The 23,351-nt window shown below is 32.2% G+C and overlaps 1 protein-coding gene across 3 annotated transcripts in view; it reads right to left on the bottom strand.

Annotated features, from left to right (window-relative positions):
• The window catches only part of LOC126808775 (guanine nucleotide exchange factor DBS), an 83,391-nt gene that overhangs the window by 32,954 nt on the left and 27,086 nt on the right, over positions 1-23,351 (bottom strand). For all 3 annotated transcript variants that reach the window (XM_050533764.2, XM_050533754.2, XM_050533744.2), the window contains exons 3-9: positions 22,823-22,937; positions 17,967-18,057; positions 17,644-17,757; positions 13,637-13,753; positions 11,349-11,614; positions 10,220-10,334; positions 9,406-9,528 (exon numbers count right to left, since the gene is read on the bottom strand). In XM_050533764.2, the coding sequence (XP_050389721.2) occupies positions 9,406-9,528; positions 10,220-10,334; positions 11,349-11,614; positions 13,637-13,753; positions 17,644-17,757; positions 17,967-18,057; positions 22,823-22,937 (941 nt within the window). The remainder of the gene's footprint in view (positions 1-9,405; positions 9,529-10,219; positions 10,335-11,348; positions 11,615-13,636; positions 13,754-17,643; positions 17,758-17,966; positions 18,058-22,822; positions 22,938-23,351) is intronic.

Consider the following 23,351-nt stretch of genomic DNA (forward strand, 5'->3'; position numbering starts at 1 on the left):
TGGGGTTTAACATCCACTCGACACAAACTAGGTCATTTTGGGACTAACACATGGTTCAATTTTATTTCAATCATTCGCTTGCGCGTAGGGGTCTTTAGCAGTGGGAGGAAACCAGAGGACCTGGAGAAAACCCACGAGGTTGGACAGGCGACCCTAGTCCTTGTCACCTTCAAGGTATTAAATATTGACAGTTAGATCAAAATTTAGGTTTTCTGTATGTCATAAGAGGTATTGAAAACTAATGTTATTTTGTAAGATTTCAAATCAGATATTATAACGCATCACAATGCGAAATGTCTTATATTTGTACTTGTTTGTTGTAACTTCCACACCCATGCTTGTACATGTAGTTGTAAATAAACAATTATTATTATAATTGCTAATAAATGCAAGGTCAAACATAATGATTGCAAAGAAAATATTAAATATGCCTCTCAATTCTCAATGTAATAGACAACAAATATAAATTTTGAAGATTGGTTGTTTTATGTTTAGGATGTTGATAAGGTTTTTAAAACCAAGGGGTATAATGCATGACCATATAAAATTGCTAAAAATAATTCATAAGTTTCTCTCATTGATTATAATTACCATAATATACATAAATTTCAATTGGATCTGGTAGTAATTGTTTGAGTGCTAAAGATTATATAGATTAAACTGATTCTGAGACAATTATGTTTGTGAGAGGAGACAGAATGCTTTGTCTGTCCGTTATATTAGGGGTTAATTACTTTTACTATTGTCAGCAGATTTATTATACTAGTGACCTGTATCTATCATCAACATATATAAACTAGGTAAATCCCTTACATGGATTTAAAGGTCACAGATTTTCCTATGGAATGCTAGTTTGATATCTTGATAAATTAATACACCACATAATACATCAATGTAGATGTACATTGTAGCTTTAGAATATCACAATTAACTTGCATACCAAAGGACCGTTGTTCTATGACTTCCGGTATATATATCCATTATTAATATTTTTGAAACAGAGGACAGACTAAACAAATGAATTATAGTTCAATTTCATTAGAAGTTTTTAGACCTTAACAAACTTTTTGAAATTAGTATATTATGTCAGTTCCTTGCAAAACAAACAATCATAGTAAGTAATGCAATAGATTTTGGTGACAAGGCAATAATTCCGCAGTTATTTGTACAAAGAGGGGGGATAAAAATGGTTATAAAATTAGAAAGATGTATCTATAAAAATATACAACTAAATTGTTTCATGGATTGACCTAATTATTAAAGGAATGTTTTTGAAGACATTTATGTCAGGTAATATTTCACATGGGACTTACTATATGACCTTATGTTCTACAACACATTTTCTAACACATCAAGTTTACATTAAGTTTTTATGGATTGCGTTCATGTACATAAAAAGGTAAAGTTTACTATTACCTACATTGAAAGTTTAACTAAATAAAAAGAAATAAGATTTACATTTATACAATTGTTATGTAAATATCAAATTTACATTTCAAAAGCACCAGGTGCTTTCTTTATACATGCAAATAATTAGCTCTTACAATTATATTTTCCCATATTGATTCTTAATCTTAAGTTAAGTTAATCTTGTTACATGTTAATATAAATTTTAAAAAAGTCAAAGAAGCATGATCCTCTCCTCACCCGAAAAAGAAATCACATTGTTAAAAAGGTGACTCTAAAATGGCCAAATAAGAGTTTCATTTAAAAGTAATTACTGAAAGGTTCAACATGTTGTACCAAGATGCTATAAACATTTACCTGATCATAAATACTGTATTACAAAATATAAACAAAAGTTATACAAGGATGAGCTTATACGCCCATATTGAAACAGTGTTTTGTTTATAAGATGAACAAGTATAATGATTTTCAATGATTTCCGATAATTACTGTTAGAGTTATGGCCCTTGATCCATTTGGGAAATATTGTGGGTTTTCTAGAGGCAAAAGTAATATATGATTTGAAATTTATACAGAGATAAAGTAGACTGTTGATTTTCAAGACTAACTCGGACATCTGATTATAGATACATATTCTGTATAATTCAACATATGTTAGAAATAACTAGAGTCTAGACAGAAGCCAATCAAATTTTAATTATTTCTGAGAATTAATTCATGGTTTGTTTCTTAACCAGTTTTTAGTGTCTTGTAAATGCTCCCATTACCTACAAAAGAATAAATATGTGGCAACCTTTGTGAACTGCCTGGACGCTGCTGTGGGCACATGTTTCATTGCCTGGCAATCTATTTTATTAAATAAAATCTACCTGGAGAGAGAGAGAGAAAGAGAGAGAGAGAGAGAAATGGGGTTTAATGTCCACTCAACACAAACTAGATCATTTCGGGACTAGCATATGGTTCTATTTTATTTCAATAATTAGCTTGTGCGAAGGGGTCTTTTGCAGTGGGAGGAAACCGGACGACCCAGAGAAAACCCATGAGGTTGGACAGGTGACCCTACTAATTGTCACATACAACCAGTTGACTCAATGACAGACCTTATGATGCAGCGTGCAAGTGCTAACCATCCGGCCATCCAACCCTCCTAAAAGCTACCTCTTTTATATACGAGTAGTAACATATACAACTACTGAATGAATAATATTCAAGTAGTAACATAACTACTGAATGAATAATATTCAAGTAGTAACATAACTACTGAATGAGAAGAAAATTATCCAACCTACCTGAACATTGATATAGTAAGTAGATTTCCAATGTACACCAGAACGATTGTATAAAATATTATCCATATAGTGTGTTTTCACCATTTTCTTGGTTTTAATCAATTCACTACTCATTTAAAACTGATGTCACAAAGAGTTCTTTGTAGTTTTATCCTGAACTGTTTTCATTACCAATTGTTTCATTTAAAATAAGTATGGTCATCTTAATTATCATTTTAATGGATTAAAAGTAAAATGATGTCAGATAATAAATAAGTCTATCAAATTTGTCATTCTTTCTCATCACATGGCAACAAATGTTTTTAGCTAAAAGTTTCTTTATTGTTCTAGGACTACTATATAAAGTCTTATATCACCACAGTGTTGATAACGATATGTACTCTTTGAAGTCACTGAAATATTACAATTACTATGAAATATGTCCGATATATTACACTGTTGAAATTAATTCACCGAACTAAACCTTTGAAATATCTAACGTACACTTTTAATCAATAAGAATATACATTATTAAGTTAATAAATCCCATAATTTAACAACCTATACAGAAAAAAATCTCTCAACTTGATAAGTAACATCCCAAAAAATCAAATATTATAAGTTTTCCTTTAACAATAAGTAACCTAAAAAAATATAACAAAATCTGTTTAGAGAATAATTTCCTTGAAGACCTCTTACACAACAAGTTTAAACAAGTTTATTTTATATTTAAACAGGTTATCTAACTTGTTTATGTTTTTTTTTTTCAATGTATATGAAAAGGGCAACGCCTAAAGGTTGCTTATTTAAATTAAACCTAAACTATAACAGTAAATTATGTCAAATTAGTTGAATCCTGTATTTCCAGAAAGTTGACTTACAAATGTCTACACAATTGGACACATTATTCATATAATGTTGTCAAACTGGTTAAATGGTGCTTTTATGTTCGGTCAGATCATCCACTTATATATTCTTATATTTCTAGTCAGAGCAAATTTTGTAAAAACTAACAAATTTGTATATTGTAAACTAAATGTTAAGATTCAAGAAGTTAATCCACATACATCTTCATCTGCATTATATTTCACATGATTCTGATAAAGATAATCCAAATTTAAGTTCCGGCAGATCGGACTCAATTGATGCATATTTCTGTGACCATTATATATTTATATTATATAGTCTAAATGGAAACAAAGTACCAAGATATTCCATTAACACGATTGTGACTAGCCTGAACTGACTTCATACTGGATTTCAATCGGAACAGGAAATTACCTTTATCAGAGCTAAACGAAACCAAGTGATGTTGACTTTCTGTTAAGATTGATTTAAAGGAACAAAAAGGCCATTTTCAATAATAAATTTAAATATTTCTCTCAACTGGCAAACCAAAGTCTGAACTTCTCTACATTATAAATTAAAGTTTCAAAACTATTCCATGATATTTTACAAGTGGACATAATTCTTGTTCCCTTTTTACCAACTAATTGCTTATAATAAACCACTCTTGATAAAAAATAAAACCTTCATTATAACAATTTAAAAGAATGTATATAAATAATCACCACAATAACTCATACAATTCACAATTGCTAATATTGTTATCCAAAATAATTTAACTAAGCAAAAATTATCACAAAGACCAGCACTTGTTAATTGCTAACAAACTTTAGATAAGATAAAATATGTCCACCCAGTCCGCTCCTGTTGAATACCAATGCTACAAGTGTAAACCATGTGAACCAAGTCTCTGTCAAGCTCTCTTTATTCTGGACAAACTTAATAATATTATGTTAGAACAGCCTCGCAGCAGGTTTTCCGCCATTCCGTTAAAGTTTACCTAATTCTCTCTTCTATCAAGTGTTATAGTCACCAAGATCAATCAAGTTAAGGTAGAAGATTTATGAGACAAATAGAACAATATCAGTGTCTGTCAATAGTAAGCAGGTGTAACTATATTCATTATCTTTCTAAATAAAAGTTATAGATTTTTTTTCTTTAAAAGTAATAGAAAAGTAATCCAATTTGTACAATTTTATGTAGATATATGTACACATATTGAAGAAAAGTGCACAAACTGGACAAAAAAAAAATGTTTATTTTTTAATGCAAGTTCCCAGGTAACCTGTTTAGATAGAGCTATGAACATCAACTATTTCTGCTGTATTTCACACTCCCATCTGAAAATCAAACAAATACATCTTTCTGGATGAGTTTTAGTGTATTTAACACAACTGAACTTGACTGAATTCAAAGATTTTTGCCACCTAATCATTTCCTCCGTTATTTTTAGGAATAGCCAAGATGAATAGGCGAAAAAAGAGTGTTAAGTTTCGGGGTTTTTTTAAAAGTAAATTTTCCATTCTTTTATCGATTTAGATATTTTGCCAGATAAGAAAATGCATGACTGGTACTTTAAAATATTTAATTCTTTTGATATTGTACTTTTATAATATGTAAATATTTATTGAATAAATAGTGTCATAAACGAAAATTCAATCACTGGCGACAATTTTTAACGAATACAGCAAAAAAGAGGGAAAACAAAATTAAATACATCCTAATCCAGAGTCAAATCCATTAATCATGCTTTTTCATATTGCCAAATTTAAAATTAAGTTAGTAAAGCAATAAAAGCAATTTTAAAGTTATTCACAATTTTTTTCTTAAATAATACAAATTCTAACAACTTTGATTATTTGTTAAATCAATTTTATTATTTTCATAATAGAAAACATAATAATGACAATGATATTAAAGTATTTCAAAGTATACAAAATATTGAAATAGATCTTTAAGAGCTTTCTTTTAAAGAAAAGGGGGGATTTACTGTAAATATACAAATAGTTTATTTCTGGTAAATAGTATGTCCATGACATGATTCACAAATCTTGTATTTGCAAACAACAGTTTATGTTAAGTGTGATGTAGGTTAATACCAACTGGCTTAACTGACTGAATTATCTACTTTATAAGCATAAGACTGAGAGTTTTGTGAGCATCTTACACTGGGATTAAAATATCACCAAAAAGTTTTAGTTTCATAGATTTTTGGCTACCTGCTAACATAAACCATTGAAGAATACACATCATGTTGACAAATATTGTTTGTTGGTAATATTGAGTTTGGAGAACATACATGAAGGAGATCATGACTAAAGATAAGAATAAACACATAAGAAGAAAAAATAGAAAAATCTTAATGTCTTGTAAGTTTTTAGTGAGAAAAAAAAGACATCAAGAAGTCATACTGATTTCAAGTAACAAAAAAACACATAAAAATTGTCTTGTCACGTTGGGGAAATGCGAATAAATTGGTAATTAATTTTCTAAAAGACAATATCATCAACTAAAATTAAGAAAGTACACTTTTTAAGTTTTGCAAAAAAACACAAAAAAACCCAGTGACAAGAAGCAAGAAGATCTGTTAGGCCATTTAACTTTGTTTAATATTCAAACCAATGACAACAGATAAAGGGGATTTTTACATAATCGAATTACCTCTCTACAAGCACCAATAATTCATGTGATCATTTCTTTTTAGAACTAGGAAAAGGCTAATTCTTTAAAGTGTAATCTCAGTTTAGATAATCAATGATGGGCACAGTATAAAAATCAATATTGTACGTGGGTAGCAGACCGAATCAGTAACAGACAAGTTAATTGATTAAGTGGTAGGACTGATTGACAACTTCTAGCGCATTGTTTATTGTTGCCTTTAGCGTTGACACTTAAATTCAAATAATACTTTTCTAAAGTGCCAACCACTGTAAAAACAATATTGTTCATAAAACACAAAACAAGTGTTGATAGAAATGGTGATCTAATGAAAGTATAACAATCATTTCTGAAGATCCCTTTTATTTTAACCATGATTGTAAGTTCAGCTTTAATCCCATGAATTTAAGCCTCCTAATTGTTATTGTATGTCTCTTACTTCACAATTGTATACAGAAGAAATATGTGTATGAGATGTACTCAACACTTGATTGGTTACTGTTGCATTTAATCTTTTTATGTAATTCTCTCACACACATTCACTGTTACAAAAAGTGCCAGATTACCCTTATAGCAAAAGTAACCTATATGTTAAAGACCCAGCATTTTCAGTCGCCTAAAGCTAACTTCTTACAAACTATGAATTCTGTACTCACTATATTACTAAATTTTGAAATCTTAAAATTTAAAACTGATCTATATCATAATTTAGCCAATATAATCACTGTGTTAGACCTAGGACACTTGCATAGATAACAGAAACTAAGATTATCAATTGTATCTAATACTTTGTATATTGTATGCAGTCCTTTAAAAAAAAATTGATTCTATTCTATACATGTGAATTAGCCTACTATTGAATTTCAGAAAATTTCTCCTGTAGTTACTCCCCTTGATATACAAAAGGTATCATAAATTTGTTGAATTGTTTAAGAATATAAGTCACAAATGTTTAATGTAGATACAAGACATAGCTGTAGTAGGAGGTGTTTCACTGCCTATGTTCAACCTATTTTTGAAAGATTTCATAATGTATCTATCAATCGATGATCATTGCAGCCATTACTAATGGGGTACTCCCACTTTGCCAGTTTTTAATCCCTGGATTATCGGATTTTAATTAACAGCCTTAATTGGCTTAATCAAGTGGGCCAATTTTATGGTGTAGAGAACTGTGTTCAACAGATTATTCGTTCAGCATATGGCATGTAAACTGTGTTCATCTTATTTTATCATGATGATAAGCAATTTTTTGTTAAAACTTACTTAAGTGGTGAACTCCGTTCAGAGGACACTATATATGGAACCACTGTCATTTGTCAACAACATTGATCTGACAGATATCACAAGATGGCAAACGTTCAAGTAGATGTTAGTTTCATACCAAAAGCTCAGGGTGGCCAACATCTGGTGTATAGAGGGCATAAATTTAGAATTCGAAAGAGGAAATATTATATTTTAGTATAATAATGTGTAAAAAAAGATAGATTTAAAATGGAATAAAATATTAAATTAAACTGTTAATCCGCTGGTAAACCCTTAACCCTTAATCCTAACTAATCCCCATTGTTGTATCGTTAATTATTTGATTAATCCCTAAACAATAAAACTGGCACAGTGGGAGTAAATCTTACTAACCATTAACCACTGTACAATCTGATTAAATTTGAAAATCAAATTGTAAATACATTTGTCTAATAAAATGACAACTTTATGGATAACATTCACTAGGTTTATTAACTGCAACGTTTCAGTGAGGATACTCTCACCGTTATCAAGCAATGATACAATCAAACATGTTACAGAAGGTTATATACAAGTGGATAACAATAAACTAATTAAGAGTTTAAATCAGAAGCCATTAAAGTTAAACCTCATACCTACGAAAACTATTATTAATATTAAGTGTTAATCCTTTAGGTATGAGGTCCTTGTCCCTGCAGCGTAATAAAAGTTATCCATAAAGTTGTCATTTTATTATATATCCCATTCACTAAATGCCCCTCAAAGATACTATACATTTGTCTAGTATAAAAATTGCTGGTAGACCAATGTTCATAAATATAGAACCTAATGAAATATGAATATATTTATATTTACTCCAAAATAGCATAACATAATTTTAAAAAGTAGAAAATTGTAATTGTTGTTTGATATCAGCTAAAGTAATGAAAGGCAATAATAGACAACCATATGAGAGAGAGAGAGAGGGAAATGGGGTTTAACGTCCACTCGACACAGACTAGGTCATTTCGGGACTAACACATGGTTTTAATTTTATTTCAATAATTGGCTTGTGCATAGGTGTCTTTAGCAGTAGGAGGAACTCAAGGACCCGAAGAAAACCCACGAGGTTGGACAGGTGACCCTACTCCTTGTCATGTAAAACCGGGGATTCGAAACCACGGCAGTTGACTCAATGACAGGCCTTATGATACAGCGTGCATGTGCTAACCATTCAGCCATCCAACCCCCCAGACAACCATAACCGAGCCAGAATGATCAGTCTAAACAATTAATGAATGTTCAAACCACAATACCATTATATACATGTAGTTTGTATACAACCACATGAATTTTCGTGGATAATATCATTTCCATCATTTATTTGATTCTGTTTTGGTGTTAATGAATGTTCAAACCACAATACCATTATATACATGAAGTTTGTATACAACCACATGAATTTTCGTGGATAATATCATTTCCATCATTTATTTGATTCTGTTTTGGTGTTAAAAGTCCATGTAAAAACTGTATCTTTTATGTTTTGGTGTTAAAGTCCATGTAATAACTGTACATTTTATGTGGGCTGTATCATGTGCAAACAGAAATTCTAGTTGATCTATATTTTGTATCAATATATGAAATAAAAAATACCTTCTTGGATATTTGGAACCATAAAATGTAATTTTGTATCTAAATAGATGGTCAGGGCCAGATTAAGGGGGTTGCTGACTGGTCTCCAACCAGGAACCCCAATATTAAAGGGATTCCCAAATTAATTTCAAAATTGTGTTTTACCATGTTATGGTTGCACTTGCGTGAGTGTGTCTGACAATGACTAGAATATGCCTGGTTTTCACTGTTGATGCAAGGACTCCAGTGATATTTTCAACCAGGGGCCCCATGCATGCTTAATCTGGCCCTGTAGACTGTATCTTTACATATATTTCAAAAGAACAAAGTCCCACTTCATATGCTTTAAAGAAAAAAGAGAAGATACCTTTGATGTATCTTCAAAGTCTTTAAATTCTTCAATCATTGATTCTACATGCTGTAATGATTCACCTGTTATATCCATCTTACTCTCCAATATCTCTATCTTTCTTTCTAAACTATATTGTACCTAATTAAACAAAACATTCATTTTAGATGTTCATCATCATGTAAAGTTGCTGAGTCTATGTTTCAAGCTCAGTTGTAAGGAAAGTGGATGGTTATGCAAATTGGAATTTCTCTGAAGTCTTATTAAAGAACATTAAAATATATAAAACCAAGAAGCTTTAACATTACATCAGTGAATGCATGTGTAACAGTCTGTTTTTAAGAGAGAGAGAGAGAGAAAGAGTAATGGGGTTTAACGTCCACTCGACACAAACTAGGTCATTTCGGGACTAACATATGGTTTAATTTTACTTCAATAATTCGCTTGCGTGTAGGGGTCTTTAGCAGTGGGAGGAAACCGGAGTACCTGGAGAAAACCCACAAGGTTGGACAGACAACCCTACTCCTTGTCACGTACAATCGGAGATTCGAAACCACGCCAGTTGACTCAATGACAGGCCTTATCATACAGCACGCACGTGCTAACCATTCAACCATCCACCCCCCTGTCTGTTTTTAAGCATAGGCTACAAGTACATTGAACAGTAGAAGATTAATTCCATCTTTTACAGTGTAGAATTGAAGATGTATTGTAGCTTAATAAATTCAATTCTAGATGTGTACATACTTTCAACAGTGTTGGTTGGGAATTATTCTCAATAAATAATTATAATAATTGCGTAAGTAACCAAAGAGGTACCTTATTTACTAACCAATTTAAATTCTTCTTCAAACTGTCGTAATTTTAGACACTGTCGTAATTTTTCTTCATGAGTCTCCCAGAATTCGCTGAATTTTTTCTTGGCATCATTCAGCTGATCTAGTAACCTATTAAAGGAAAGATAAAACAAAAGTTAAGATTTTCATAAGGTATGTATTTTTAAGTGGGTCAAAGGTAAAAAATGTGTTTTTCCAAATTTTTTCTGGATAAAAAATGAAATATGTTTTATGATAAAAGACTTCCTGAATCTATTTATCAAAGCTCTTGGAAAAAAGGTCTGATATCTGCAGGAAGTAGAGTAGCCTGGGAAAATGTTGCACTTTATAAGTTTATATGACACTTTGGTGTAAAATGAATAAAAGTACATGTAGTAAGAAACAGGTTGTGGTATATCGATATAATATTGTTTATTTGATATGTTGATGGTCAATAAAATCTATCTGAACATTTTATTTGTTTTCTCATCTTGCCCATCGATATCTCTTCTCTCCATATTTGATGTTACATCACAAAGGATTACCAATTTCCTTGTACAATGTTTAAAGCTCTAACTGACCAAACAGGCCTACCTTCATAAAACAAGGTCATTGATTTCTGTGTAAAGCAATTTACTGTAGGACTTGTCGATTTGATTTAGAATTAAAACCCCTATTGTCACTCCTACAATATTTCTTTAAAATATATTACTGTTGTATCATCGATTTTGATTTTGAGTGAAAGCCTTTCATCATTCTGTGCAAGGTGACATATTTCTAGATCAGATTAAAGGAAACAGTCTGGACTGAAGAGAAATATTTTTCAAGGAGATACATATTTTCTCCCGAAAATTGTAATCATGGATTTTTCTTCTTATTTCTATTCAAAAATCTTTGTCATGTGTCGAGATATACAAAAATATTGAATTTAATTATACCATGGACCTTATAATACATTATAAGGTCCATGATTATACTTTCCCCAGCATATCGAATTCACAATGGTAAAATGGTAATCCATTTTTTTTTTCCACCGCCTAAAGCCTGAACAAGAGAGAGCTTGTCAAAAAATATCAGGATAAGACAAGAAATGTGTCTTTATACACTTCTACATATAACCTAAAATTTGTTTGTAGGCCTACTTACGTCTGTAATGCATCCACATGAACCTGTTTTACCAAATCTGTATCCTCTTCAGAGTCACCTCCCTTTATACAGTTCAGTAATGTTTTACCATGTGTACTGGCACTTATAAGGTCTGCTAATATTTCTTTCCTCTCTGCTAAATGATCTTTAATCATAGCTTCAGTACCTTCTTTATCATTAGGTATTTCTACTTCCTCAAGTTTCTTTACTAGTTTTACTAAACTTTCAGCTATAACATCAATATTTGTGTGAAATTTCTCCACTGCCTGAAATGAAATTGTGTTTATAACTTATTATTAATTAATTGCTTCTTTAGTGCTACATGAAGTGGGAAATGTAAATGTTGTTTGTTATGGTGAAAAACACCTGGGGTTACTCTTAAATTCTTTCAAACTTATCATTAAGTGCAACAATGCTCATGAATATTATAATAAATTAAAATTAGCACAGGGTTATCTTAAAAGCAGATTATAAATGGTTGACTCCAATGGAGTCAGTGGAGTAACTGGTGAGGTTACCATCCAAATGGAGTGAGAGAAGTCAACTGGTGAGGTTATCATTTGATTGTAGGGTGACCCATGCACCTACAGAAATACAGTCAACCGCTGATAGTTCGAGACTACCACTGAAGCGTGCACATTCGCCGTGTCGAGGCCAACTTTCTGACAGTATGATACTATAAATAGCCATGGCACGTGCAATTCTCTACAAATCTATCAACTATTACAGCCGTAAAAAATTTATTGTTGACGATTTTGAATAGCAGTAAAATTAAGCTTCTTGGTTATTACAGCAGATTTAGAAATTAAGTTCGTTTCATTTTTTAAATCGCTTTTTCATTAACTGTACCGTTAAGAGCGGCATCTTTTGGTTTAGTACAAATAATATCTCTGAAACACTCGGGTTAGACAGGAACATGATACTAGCAGTAGTTTCATTTTACTTTTACAAGATTCTTAAAACAATTGTTGAGCTAGCTAACGTGCTCATTTCTAAATTCAATTTCTTGTTCTAGCTTTCTGTTATGTTTCGTAAAAAAGTAGTCTTGATTATCCCGACCTGTCAATCAGCCCTAGAATGGTCGATAGACTGGTTAAGCGAGACTAATTTCAAAACAAGGGCACGTAGCCTATCTTTTACTCAAAAGTGTCTGGATGTTATGGACGACACATGGAACCAGTTTTCAGTCTATTATTTATAGATGATTAATGGTCATAGCTTATTAAGTACAACATGATCGTTTATTTAGTGACTATAATTGTGTGAAACTGATTTGAGGCTTGGCATATATATAAATATTGTGGCGAAATTGTCGAGATATATGGAGATATTTATTTATGGTGGGTCACCCTATTGATTGGAGTGAGAGAGTAGATCTGATGAGGTTAGTTCTGATTGGAGTGAGACCAGTCAGTTGGAGAGGTTAGCATTTGAAAGGAATGAGAGGATAGATCTAGTGAGGTTACCTTCTGAATGGGGTTGATCACAGTCAACTGGTGGTTAGCTCTTGATTGGAGTGAGATGGTAAATCAGATGAGGTTACCATCTGACTGGAGTGAAAGCAGTCAAATGGTGAGGTTAATGTTTAAAGGAGTGAGAGAGGGTAGAACAGATGAGGTTTTCATTTGATTGGAGGGAAGGCTGTCAACTGTGCTTACCATTTAATTGGAGTGAGATGGTAGATTAGATGAGGTTACCATCTGACTGGAGTGAAAGCAGTCAACTGGTGAGGTTAACATTTAAAAGGAGTGAGAGGGTAGAACAGAATTGGAGGGAATGTTTTCAACTGTGATTACAATTTGATTAGAGTGAGGTGGAAGATCAGAGGAGGTTACCTTCTGAATGGGGTGAGGGCAGTCAATTGGTGAGGTTATCTCTTGACTATAGTGAGATGGTAGATCAGATGAGGTTATCATCTGACTGGAGTGAGGGCAGTCAACTAGTGAGGTAACCACTTAAATGGAGTGAGATGGTAGTTCAGATGAGGTTAATATCTGATTGAAGTGAGGGCTGTCAATTGGCGAGGTTACCATCTAAATGAGTGAGTCAGTGGACCTGATAAGATTACTTTCTGAATGGGGTTAGGGAAGTCAACTGGCGAGGTTATATTGAGTGAGGACAGTCACCTGGTGAGGTTATCTGATTGCAATGAGGTTGGATTGAAATGGGGTTAATGAGGTCAACTGGTGAGGTTATATACTGAATGGGATCATAGGTGTCAACATGGGAGGGTGCCACCAATATCAATAGTATTTATGTTACTGATAAATGAATAAAGAATAACTTACAGATCTATGTTCTGTCCATTCATTAGGATCATATTCTAGTTCACCACCTAGATCTATTGTTAACTGACTTTTATCTATATGCTCAAATATATCACTGACAGTATCACATAATACAACCTGAAAACATACATATGTATTTTATTCAAAATAAAACAAAATGCATATACAATCTGAAAAGTTATATCATTAAGTAGTCTGACTTTATGTCTTTTCAAATTCACACAATTCAAACCTTTATTATGCTCCAAATCAAAGGTTTGATTGTATAATATTATGTTAGATAATCACTGGACACTGACCCTAATGAATACAAATCACTTTCAAATAATATTTCATATAATTACAGAAAAATAAAGATGTTTGCATGAAATCAATAGAAACTAATATCAACTTCAAATGGCCGTAACTTACATTGGGTTATGATTGCTCGACCAATTTTGAACCAATTTGTTTTTATTTAGTACAAGTGCTTTAGATTGTGAATTGTCTTAAATTGTATACATGTATTTTACTTTTATTCTCACTTTTAAAAACTTTTAAAAAGGTTATGCAATATGAATGTGCTAATAACCTATTTAATATAAATATTATATATTTATTATAGAGCATAACAACGTCTTGTTAAAGCTACAAAAACTCTGCTTTTTCTTTAAAATCGCAGTTTAAGAAAACCATGCAGAAAGTGATTTACATTTGGAATGAAAATAACTATAACCTTATTAGATCTATTCACATTTTGTTGAAATGGTATTTAATAGCATTCGATTTACGAAATAACAAAATTAGTAGTCAGAACAGAAAAGATGGCCAATTTATACCACAGAATGAAAAAGAATCCTGCAAACACTTGAAGTATATTATGAATTCACTATGGAAATTATGCTAGTCTTGTCTGACAAGCTGTTCTTGATGGACCTTATTGAAGCATTTAGCTGACTGATTCAGCTGTGTATGATGCTCCCCCGGGGAGATTTGTGGACTAGTTTCGTTATTGTACTGATCTTTTCTACTATTGATTTCTGTACCCCTGGTAAAATTACACTTTTTTATTCTATAATTCATAGATATCATCCAATAAATGGATGGCCATGCTGCAGTTTTCTCCAATTGATCTCGTTCAGAGAATTGTGGAAGGAAAGGGAGTAGATTAAGTTGCAGGGACTAAAAATTCAATAAAAGCAAGATCGTAATACCCATGAGAGTTACTACTGTGTTTTGTCGGGAAGAAATTAGTCTAGAGTTTTGGCATTAATGTTTCACTAGGATTCTGCCCATAATCTTCATTCCTACTTAGCTAATTTATCTTCTGCTCCACTAGGAATCAAGGTATTTAACACAGTCCTATGGTCTTATTGCCTAATATCAATACACAAACATTTTATTGAATAAAATGCAGACACCAATTAATGATTGATATCCATATTAGTAGCAGACTTCTGGAAATCTCAAATGAGAACCATTTTATGTGTCTGTGAAGTATAATGTATATTTTATTCATCTAAATTCATTATACATAATAATACTTTATGTCTAATTTAATTTGGAAGGAATTACAATTTAATTTACAGCATATATTGTATCTTCCACTACATCCATGAATAACCACGTTCAGAAATTCAATTCCCAATTAAACTGAAGAACAAGGTTCACAGTAAACAGTCACAATTATACCAACACATTCAAAAATATTATCTAGAGACTTAATGCAACATCAATAATCAACAATGATTGATCACTTGAGCTGCAAGAACTAAAACCATTGTTCAAAAGTGATCGCTTATAGTGATGGAATTATACCAAAAAGTAGAAAGTATGAAATTAAGGCAAAATATGTGGTTTCAGGATTCAGAATTCAGAGAGAGCTCCCTCATCACAGTTACCAGAAAAAACAGGCATGTGAGAGCTTGTTCGAGCCGGGTGTTTTTTAGGCTCAAGGAGCTTTATTGTCCTTAAAGTACATGCACATCACTTGAGATTGAGCTTAGATGGGATATGAATGCATACTAGTGAAAGAATTTAAAACTGATAATGGGATAAAGAGAAGGTCTGGCCCAAAATTTTTTTGAAAGGCCCCAGAATGATTGGCATGGTCCATGTTATTGATTGCAGTTAAATGAAAACTGCACAAATATATTATTGTATTCTTATTTCCCATATAGATATATTTTAGTGTTGCATGTATCTATTTCGAAGACAAACTTGTCTATTTTATTTGATTAAGAAATGGGTGAAAACTTTCTGATAAAGTGTTACAATTGCAATTCATGAAATAAATGGGATAGATCTTGGGTCAGGCAGATAAAAAACTGAGAGTGGCCGATGGGAATTGAGATGGCTTTGGGGCGTAGGCCAGGCTTTAAATCATTTTACTGCACACAACCATTAACATCTTAGAATCCATGTAAATTCTTTGAATATGTGCAATATAATTAATCGGAAACCTTGGTAATCATACCCTGCTACTGAATTCCACTTTTATGTATTACCTGACCCATTTACTGATATTTACTTTGTTGTAATGTATTCTATATCCTTAATACTAATGGATTTACTGTTTTGAGATCCGTGTTATATAAAGTGAAACACTAAATTATTAAGTCTTTTTTTTTACTGCTATTTCCTCAATTCATTTTATCTAGAACTGTAACACATCTAGTAATTCAGAATACTATAATTTTCCTACTCAAGCCAGAGGGGAAAAAAGTTCTCTTTATCCAATCATAGTTGAGTAGAGCCGGGGAATTCATGGATATTGATACAGTACCAAAATAGCAAAAGTATAAAAAAGGAATGAAATCTTGAAGTATTAAATTGCTTTTTTGCCTAATTTAAGTTAAAATTCCCTCACTTAAAATTAATACAAATTTATCCCTCTCCTCATTTATCCTATTGAATGGAATGAATGATTGATTTTCTCAGCACTGTTATAGTTTGGTCAGAGGAGTAAGAGATTTGACGTAATCAATGCAATCAAAACGTGCTAGGACAAAAATAGTCAACACAAAGTTAAAGAATGCGGATTGATGCGAAGCAAAGAACCAATTAACTTCTAATGAGAAATCTCCTGTGCAATCTCGAGGGTGACATGTCATTTGAGAAAAATGAAAATAATTGGGAAGAAAAAGGTCAAGAGTAAAGATCTTCAATTAGTTTGTTGCTCGTCAACCACAAAAAGACAAGGAATACAAAACGTCTACACTAGTAGGATCTAATCTCATCTTATTTTGAACAAACTAGTGAATAACAATGAGAAATAGTGGCGTGAAGTTACCAATGTGGACTGCCAAATCTCTTGAGCTTTAACATTAGAGCTATCAATCGTAAAAATATATTTACATGCTGCTTTAAGCACCAGTCAATTTTATAAATATTTCCTGAAGGAAACATTAGCCGCCACATCATCCATATTTATAAAATGCTGGTAAAATACGCCAAATCAATAAATTTCATGTAAATGATAGAATATTTTTAAAAAATTCACAGCAAGCAAGTATGGATATAATAACTCCTTTGAGAACTATATTCACATAGAATTTTATCTTTTTTCTCTTTGTTTACACAATAATTCCCTGATATTTTGACCTGAGTGTTTGAAATAATCAACAATTAAATTATCTGAAAGTCATCATGCATTGGACAATTTTATTTAACTTGTTGGGCGGTCAAAATTAGGTCCTAATTACAAATGTGTAAGAAATCCTTTAAATCAGGGACAAGATTCCCAATAATTGTGCTATGAAAGTAAGCAAATCACTTAATACAACAATTTTGATGAATTTCCTACCCCAGAAAAAGCAAAAGCAAATAAGGTGCTTTTGGAAAGTACCTTTCAGTCACATTATTTTGAGTATCAGACAGTTCATAATGAATGTGTAACCTTATAGAACTCTATGCCATTAATAAATATAACAGTGTGAAATTGTTACAGAATGGATTATAATGATGTTTGTCCCATTTTGGAAAAAACTTATATTACAATATGTTTAGCCTATATATATATTACTTACTTTGAATTCAAGTTCTTCTTTTACAAATTTTGAGCGGAAGTCTGCAAAGGCTCTTTGAAAGAAACCTTTGGGTTGAAGTAAAAATGCTACTTGAACATGGCACGGAAAGAAACCCTGTAAATAAATTGAATACCATTTTAAATATGGATGCAAGATTTATCATTTTACATTTTCATTTCATTCTATTTGATAAGTAAAAACTTTATACATTTTTAACAGTACCGAACAAATCCATATAATAAAAACAAATTTGTAAATCTTGTGGCTTGTTTGCAGTTTTTCTTACTAGTACTTAATTTGTCTGCAATAAAAAGGCAGCTTACTGATATTTTTAATAGTATAGATCGTACAGCACCCCAACCATCATTACGTCTGTCAATGACAACAACAAATCCTGATTCTTTATCTGTACGTCTGTAATATATAAAATACATACTCATAAACATAAAACACATCATACATAAATAACATAAGTAATCAAATTATTTATATGGTATATTTATGGTGCTTCTAAAGATGTATTTGTTTATACTTTAAATTACTTAGACCAAACTCATGTATGCTCATACTGCTGCACCACTTTTTATATGGCCACATTTTCATGTAAACGTATATTGTTGTCACCCCCATCCGTCTGATTTTGCCCGAAACCTGAAATATAGGTTTATCTCCAAAAGATCACGGTTCCTGTCAATATTGGCATGTATCGGATCAAAACTTTATGGATTATGGCCCTGATTGTATGAAAAATCACGTTTTTAGCCTGTGGACACTCTCGAGGTCACAATTTTTATCCGATTTAGATTTAGATGGAAGTTGAAGTGTATGTTTATAACCCAAAGATCTCGGTTCCTTTCGATATTCGTGCATATTGGACTGCAACTTCCTGGATTATGGTCCCCGATTGTACAAAAAATCACATTTTCAACTTGTGGTCCACCTAGAGGTCAAAATTTTTATCCGATTTAAAGAACTGTTCAAATATATCACTGTTACACCATAATGATGATTGAGTTTGAAACTGATGGAAAAAATGTATGCAAATAGTGTTAAAGTATGTAATACATGTATCAAGGTTGTGGAACCTCTAGTAGTCACAATTTTCATTAGATTTTGATGAAACTTGAAATTTATGTTTATGTTCCAAAGATCTTGGTTCAGATCGTAAATTTCCTGGCTTATTGTCCCCAATTGTACGAAAAATTGCATTTTTAGCTTGTAGTTGACTCTCTATATATCACCATTACACCATAATGTTGGGTGAGTTCAAATTTCATAAAAATCGGAACAAAACTACCCGACAAAATGGCCTCTCCTTGTACGCAAATAGTGTAAAGGTATGTAATGCCAAGGTTGTGGACCTCTAGAGGTCACAATTTTTATCTGATTTTGATGAAACTTACAATATATGTCTATATCCTGAAGATTTTGTTTCCTGTCAATATTCAGGTATATCGGACTATAACTTCATGGATTATGGCCCATGATTGTAAGAAAAATCGTTTCTTTTTTTTTTAGCTTGCATGGCAACCGCTTGTATATATATATATATATATATATATATACATGCACTTTGACCTGTTGGCAATAAAATATCTCAAGTGTAACATCTAAGTTCCACTTTTCTCAAGATGTAAATAAGCATAACAGTTTTTGCATCTTTTATCTAACAGGTATTCAAATTTTACATCCCCGTTTATATATCTAATAGCAGAATAAAACTTATTTTCCTTTCAAAATCAAGTGATGAAAGTTTTATTGTACTTGAAATGGTTTTTGAAGATACAACATTGGTTAATATGAGCTTTATGATTTGATCAATGAAAAGATATTATGTCATTTTCTTCAGTACCACATAAAACTAGAATAAATGAGAATTCGGTGACATGATATTCTGATGTTATAGTAGGAGAGTTTGTTGATACCCATCAAACTACAGTGTATCACAGCTAGAATAATCAATAACTTTATGCTCCAAAAAGGCAAATGTAACGTAATTTTTCCACTTCTGGTCCTCCTATGTTTATCCAGGCAGAGAATATTTCAAATTTATCGCCATACATAATTTGATTGGTGATTGAGCTTTTTGATTAATCCATTCAGGACATCCCGAATTAGACTGAAATTGGGCAATAAAATTGGCAGCCATCAAGTACAGTAATAGAGTATTACTGTATCAACTGTTGCAGAAAGATTTGTGTTAAAACAACATTTACAAAACCTACAGCACCGTATTAAGTTTTTTTTTGTCTATTTCCTTCTAATCAAAAAATGTTCTAAGAAAGTATTCTGTAACACATAATCTATGTAATTAGCATTATTATTATTATTACAGCATAATCATAGTGCACAGGCTTTCACATTCTGTGTTCAGTTACAATATAAATTTTTTTTTATCTTCTTTCAAGTATAATTAGGTCATATATTCCAACTTAGAGAGAAATGGGGTTTAACATACACTCAACACAAACTAGGTCATTTCAGGATTAACACATGGTTCAATTTTATTTCATTAATTTAGTAGTGGGAGAAAAACTGGAGGACCCGATGAAAACCCATGACTCAATGACAGACATTATGATGCAATGCGCACACATTAACCATACACCCCTTTTCCGTCAGTGATGCAGGATGGAGGGCCTGACAAGGACAGCTGTCTAGTCGTTCGGATGGGACGAAAAACCAAGGTCCCATGTAAACATTGGCGTGCACGTAAAAGATCCCTTGGCAGTTGGAATTCGATTTAAGAGTAGGCCGTAGTGCCGCTGTCCGGGCAAAATTTCCCTCATAGCACACTGTATGGCGTATGCCCGTCTTCATTAGCCCAGTTTAGGAGCAGAAATTGCATTTTAGCATTCGCTTCATCCAATCATCATCTTACACAATCACTGTGACTTGAAAATATAACTATTCAGAAATATATAGTTATAAGTATATATTCAAAAAATGTCTGTTTATTGTTCATAGAATTTTGATTGAACATGTCATAACAAAAACCACATGTTTTCACCATACAAGAAAGTAGTCACTAATCAAATTGATAAGGAGATACTGGTACTATATTTTCATTTGGATAAGTTTAAATGTGAAAATCTTCAGCTTTATTTAAAACAAAATATAGTAACTGAGTGGCATAGCCAATGTGTAACTAGAGACACCAATCAATTTTTGTATAAAAGTAGAAACTTCTTCAAGCATCATTATGAACAACTAACGCTATACTTTCATTTTCTAGTAGTTCACATAGCTTCCAACACCTTTTCCATTTCCTTATTACGTTATTGATTCTTATCTAACAGTAAAAGTCTTCAAGCTTCTACAAAACTAGAAAGCCTTCAAAAAGCATCGTTCAATAAAAACAAGATGACTAGTCATCGCCATTCCGCCCCCTTGGAAGGCATAAGGAAAAACAACTTCTTGGAATATCAATTGGACTAGTCAGAAGATTCATACTCTGATCACAGAGAGAGAGAAATGAGGTTTAACGTTCACTTGACACAAACTAGATAATTTCGGGACTAACATATGGTTCAATTTTATTTCAATAATTTATTTCTTTAGCAGTGGGAGGAAACCAGGGGACCCGGAGAAAACCCACAAGATTGGACAGGCGACCCTACTCCTTGTCACGTACAACTGGGGAATCGAAACCATGCCAGTTGACTTAATGACAGACCGTATGATACAGCGCGCACATGCAAACAATTCGGCCCCCTGAGGTGCCCCCTCTGATCACAGTAGCTTGGCAAGGCAGGGTCGCTACTTCCTGTTATGTTTTCACAACAACCTTTGCCTACCTCAATCAGCTGCTGTATGTTAAACAAGAAGATTTTACATAAGAACATAAAATACTATAATAGGTTGATCTTTGTGCAAAGTTTCAAAAAGATTTCTTGAACGGATAATGAAATAAGCTCCGGAAATGAAATCAGGATGGTAGGACAGTCATCAGAAATTAAAATAATAGGTAGATGAATGCAAAAGTGTTATAAAGGTATCTTGAACAATTTCTGAGATATACGCTAGAATAATAATTATATACCCAAAACTAAGTCAAATGTGTAGTAAAAATTCAAAAATCGTTCAACAAAAAAATTTGTTTCCATGGAAACATAAAAATTATCAAATCTAAGAAATCTCTTATTAGCAAAAAGTACAACCACTTGTACAAAGTTTCATGAAGATATCTTGAATGGTTTATGAGCTATGCTCCGTAAACCAAAATTTACACCAAGTCAAATTTGTTTCCATGGAAACACAAAAAATATAAATCCCAGAAATTCCTAAATAGCAATAGGCACAACTACTTTAAGAGGTTGATATGTGTACTGTGTTTCAAAAAGATATCTTGAACAGTTTATGAGATATGCTCCGGAAACTAAATCGGGACGGACCCCAATTAAATATCCCTCCCTAACTTATTCAGCGCGGGATAAAAAAAGACAACTGTAGTTGTAATGTTCAAAATCTACATATGGCAATATAATGTGTCTGTGCATACATGCAGTATATTAAGTTAAATGTGAGTTAATCGAGTCTAATTGCATATTGTAGGATAGTATCTAGTGTCTTGAAAATCGAGTCAGTTGCTTAGCAACTGAGCGGATGTTGTGAACATGTGCGATGAAAGTAAAGATGAAAGTGCGTGATGTGAGCTGGTGACAGCGTACTGTTTTCTACCGCAAGTTAACACGAGCCAAAACGCTAAGATTATCTATGTATGTATCTATCAGAATATGACTTGTAACCAGTGAACCTTTGTGAAATAACTAATGTGATGGTGAATAAATAGTTGTTATGTTGCAGTTTCATATTTCTTATGGACACATCATGGGGTTTTATCAAAGCGGTGACGCGCGTATGTAACGATATGCTGAAAAGGGACTAGCTTAGATTTGTAGCGGTGTCATGTGAATAATTTAGTGGGGTGAACTTCATCGAACTAGTCTTCACCAGCTCGGCATCCACAGTAGTCATTACTCATTAGTAGATATGTATACGGTAAATGTACTGTTTTTCACACATTCAATCAAATATAAAAATAATATATATAATGGATCAATTTTAAAGCTTTGAAAAGAAATTTTGTTTTTTTAAATATTTTTATCAAAATATGTAACTAATCTTCTATTCTTAAGCAATTGAGAAGAAATAGACTTATAATTAAATAATGACATACAAAGTAATGCTGCTGAGATAGGTGATGACTTTTTTATATTCTTCATCTGGCACCTCAGCTTCATTAGGTCTATCAGCAAATATTAATATAGGTGCACCATTCTTAGCTTTACCACCTGAAATATATAAATAATCTACAATGCATTAGGGTGAAAAACTCTAATCGCAAATCAATGACTGTTTTGGGGTTTTATTTATCGTGACAAAAGTCTAATGCACACGGGTTAATTGTAGTCTTCTGAACAAAATTTATTTTGAAGAAGAAATAATAAAAATCAAACAAAGCAGATCCTATTTCTTTAATATTAAAATCATCTTATTATTTGGAGAAAGATGTTTTTGGTCTCTGATGAGTTTGGCATATGCACTGAGCATTTTCCACCATACCACTTAAAGTTCTAAAGAGAAGTAGGGTTCACTATTATACTTATGTCCGGGGGTCTATTAAATATGAATATGTTAAATGTGATCATGTTTTACCAAAATTCTATAGGCCAGAGACACTGAATACATATATAATAAACTCATAG

The sequence above is a fragment of the Patella vulgata genome, chromosome 1 (assembly GCF_932274485.2).
Source record: "Patella vulgata chromosome 1, xgPatVulg1.2, whole genome shotgun sequence".
Classification (NCBI taxonomy): domain Eukaryota; kingdom Metazoa; phylum Mollusca; class Gastropoda; family Patellidae; genus Patella; species Patella vulgata.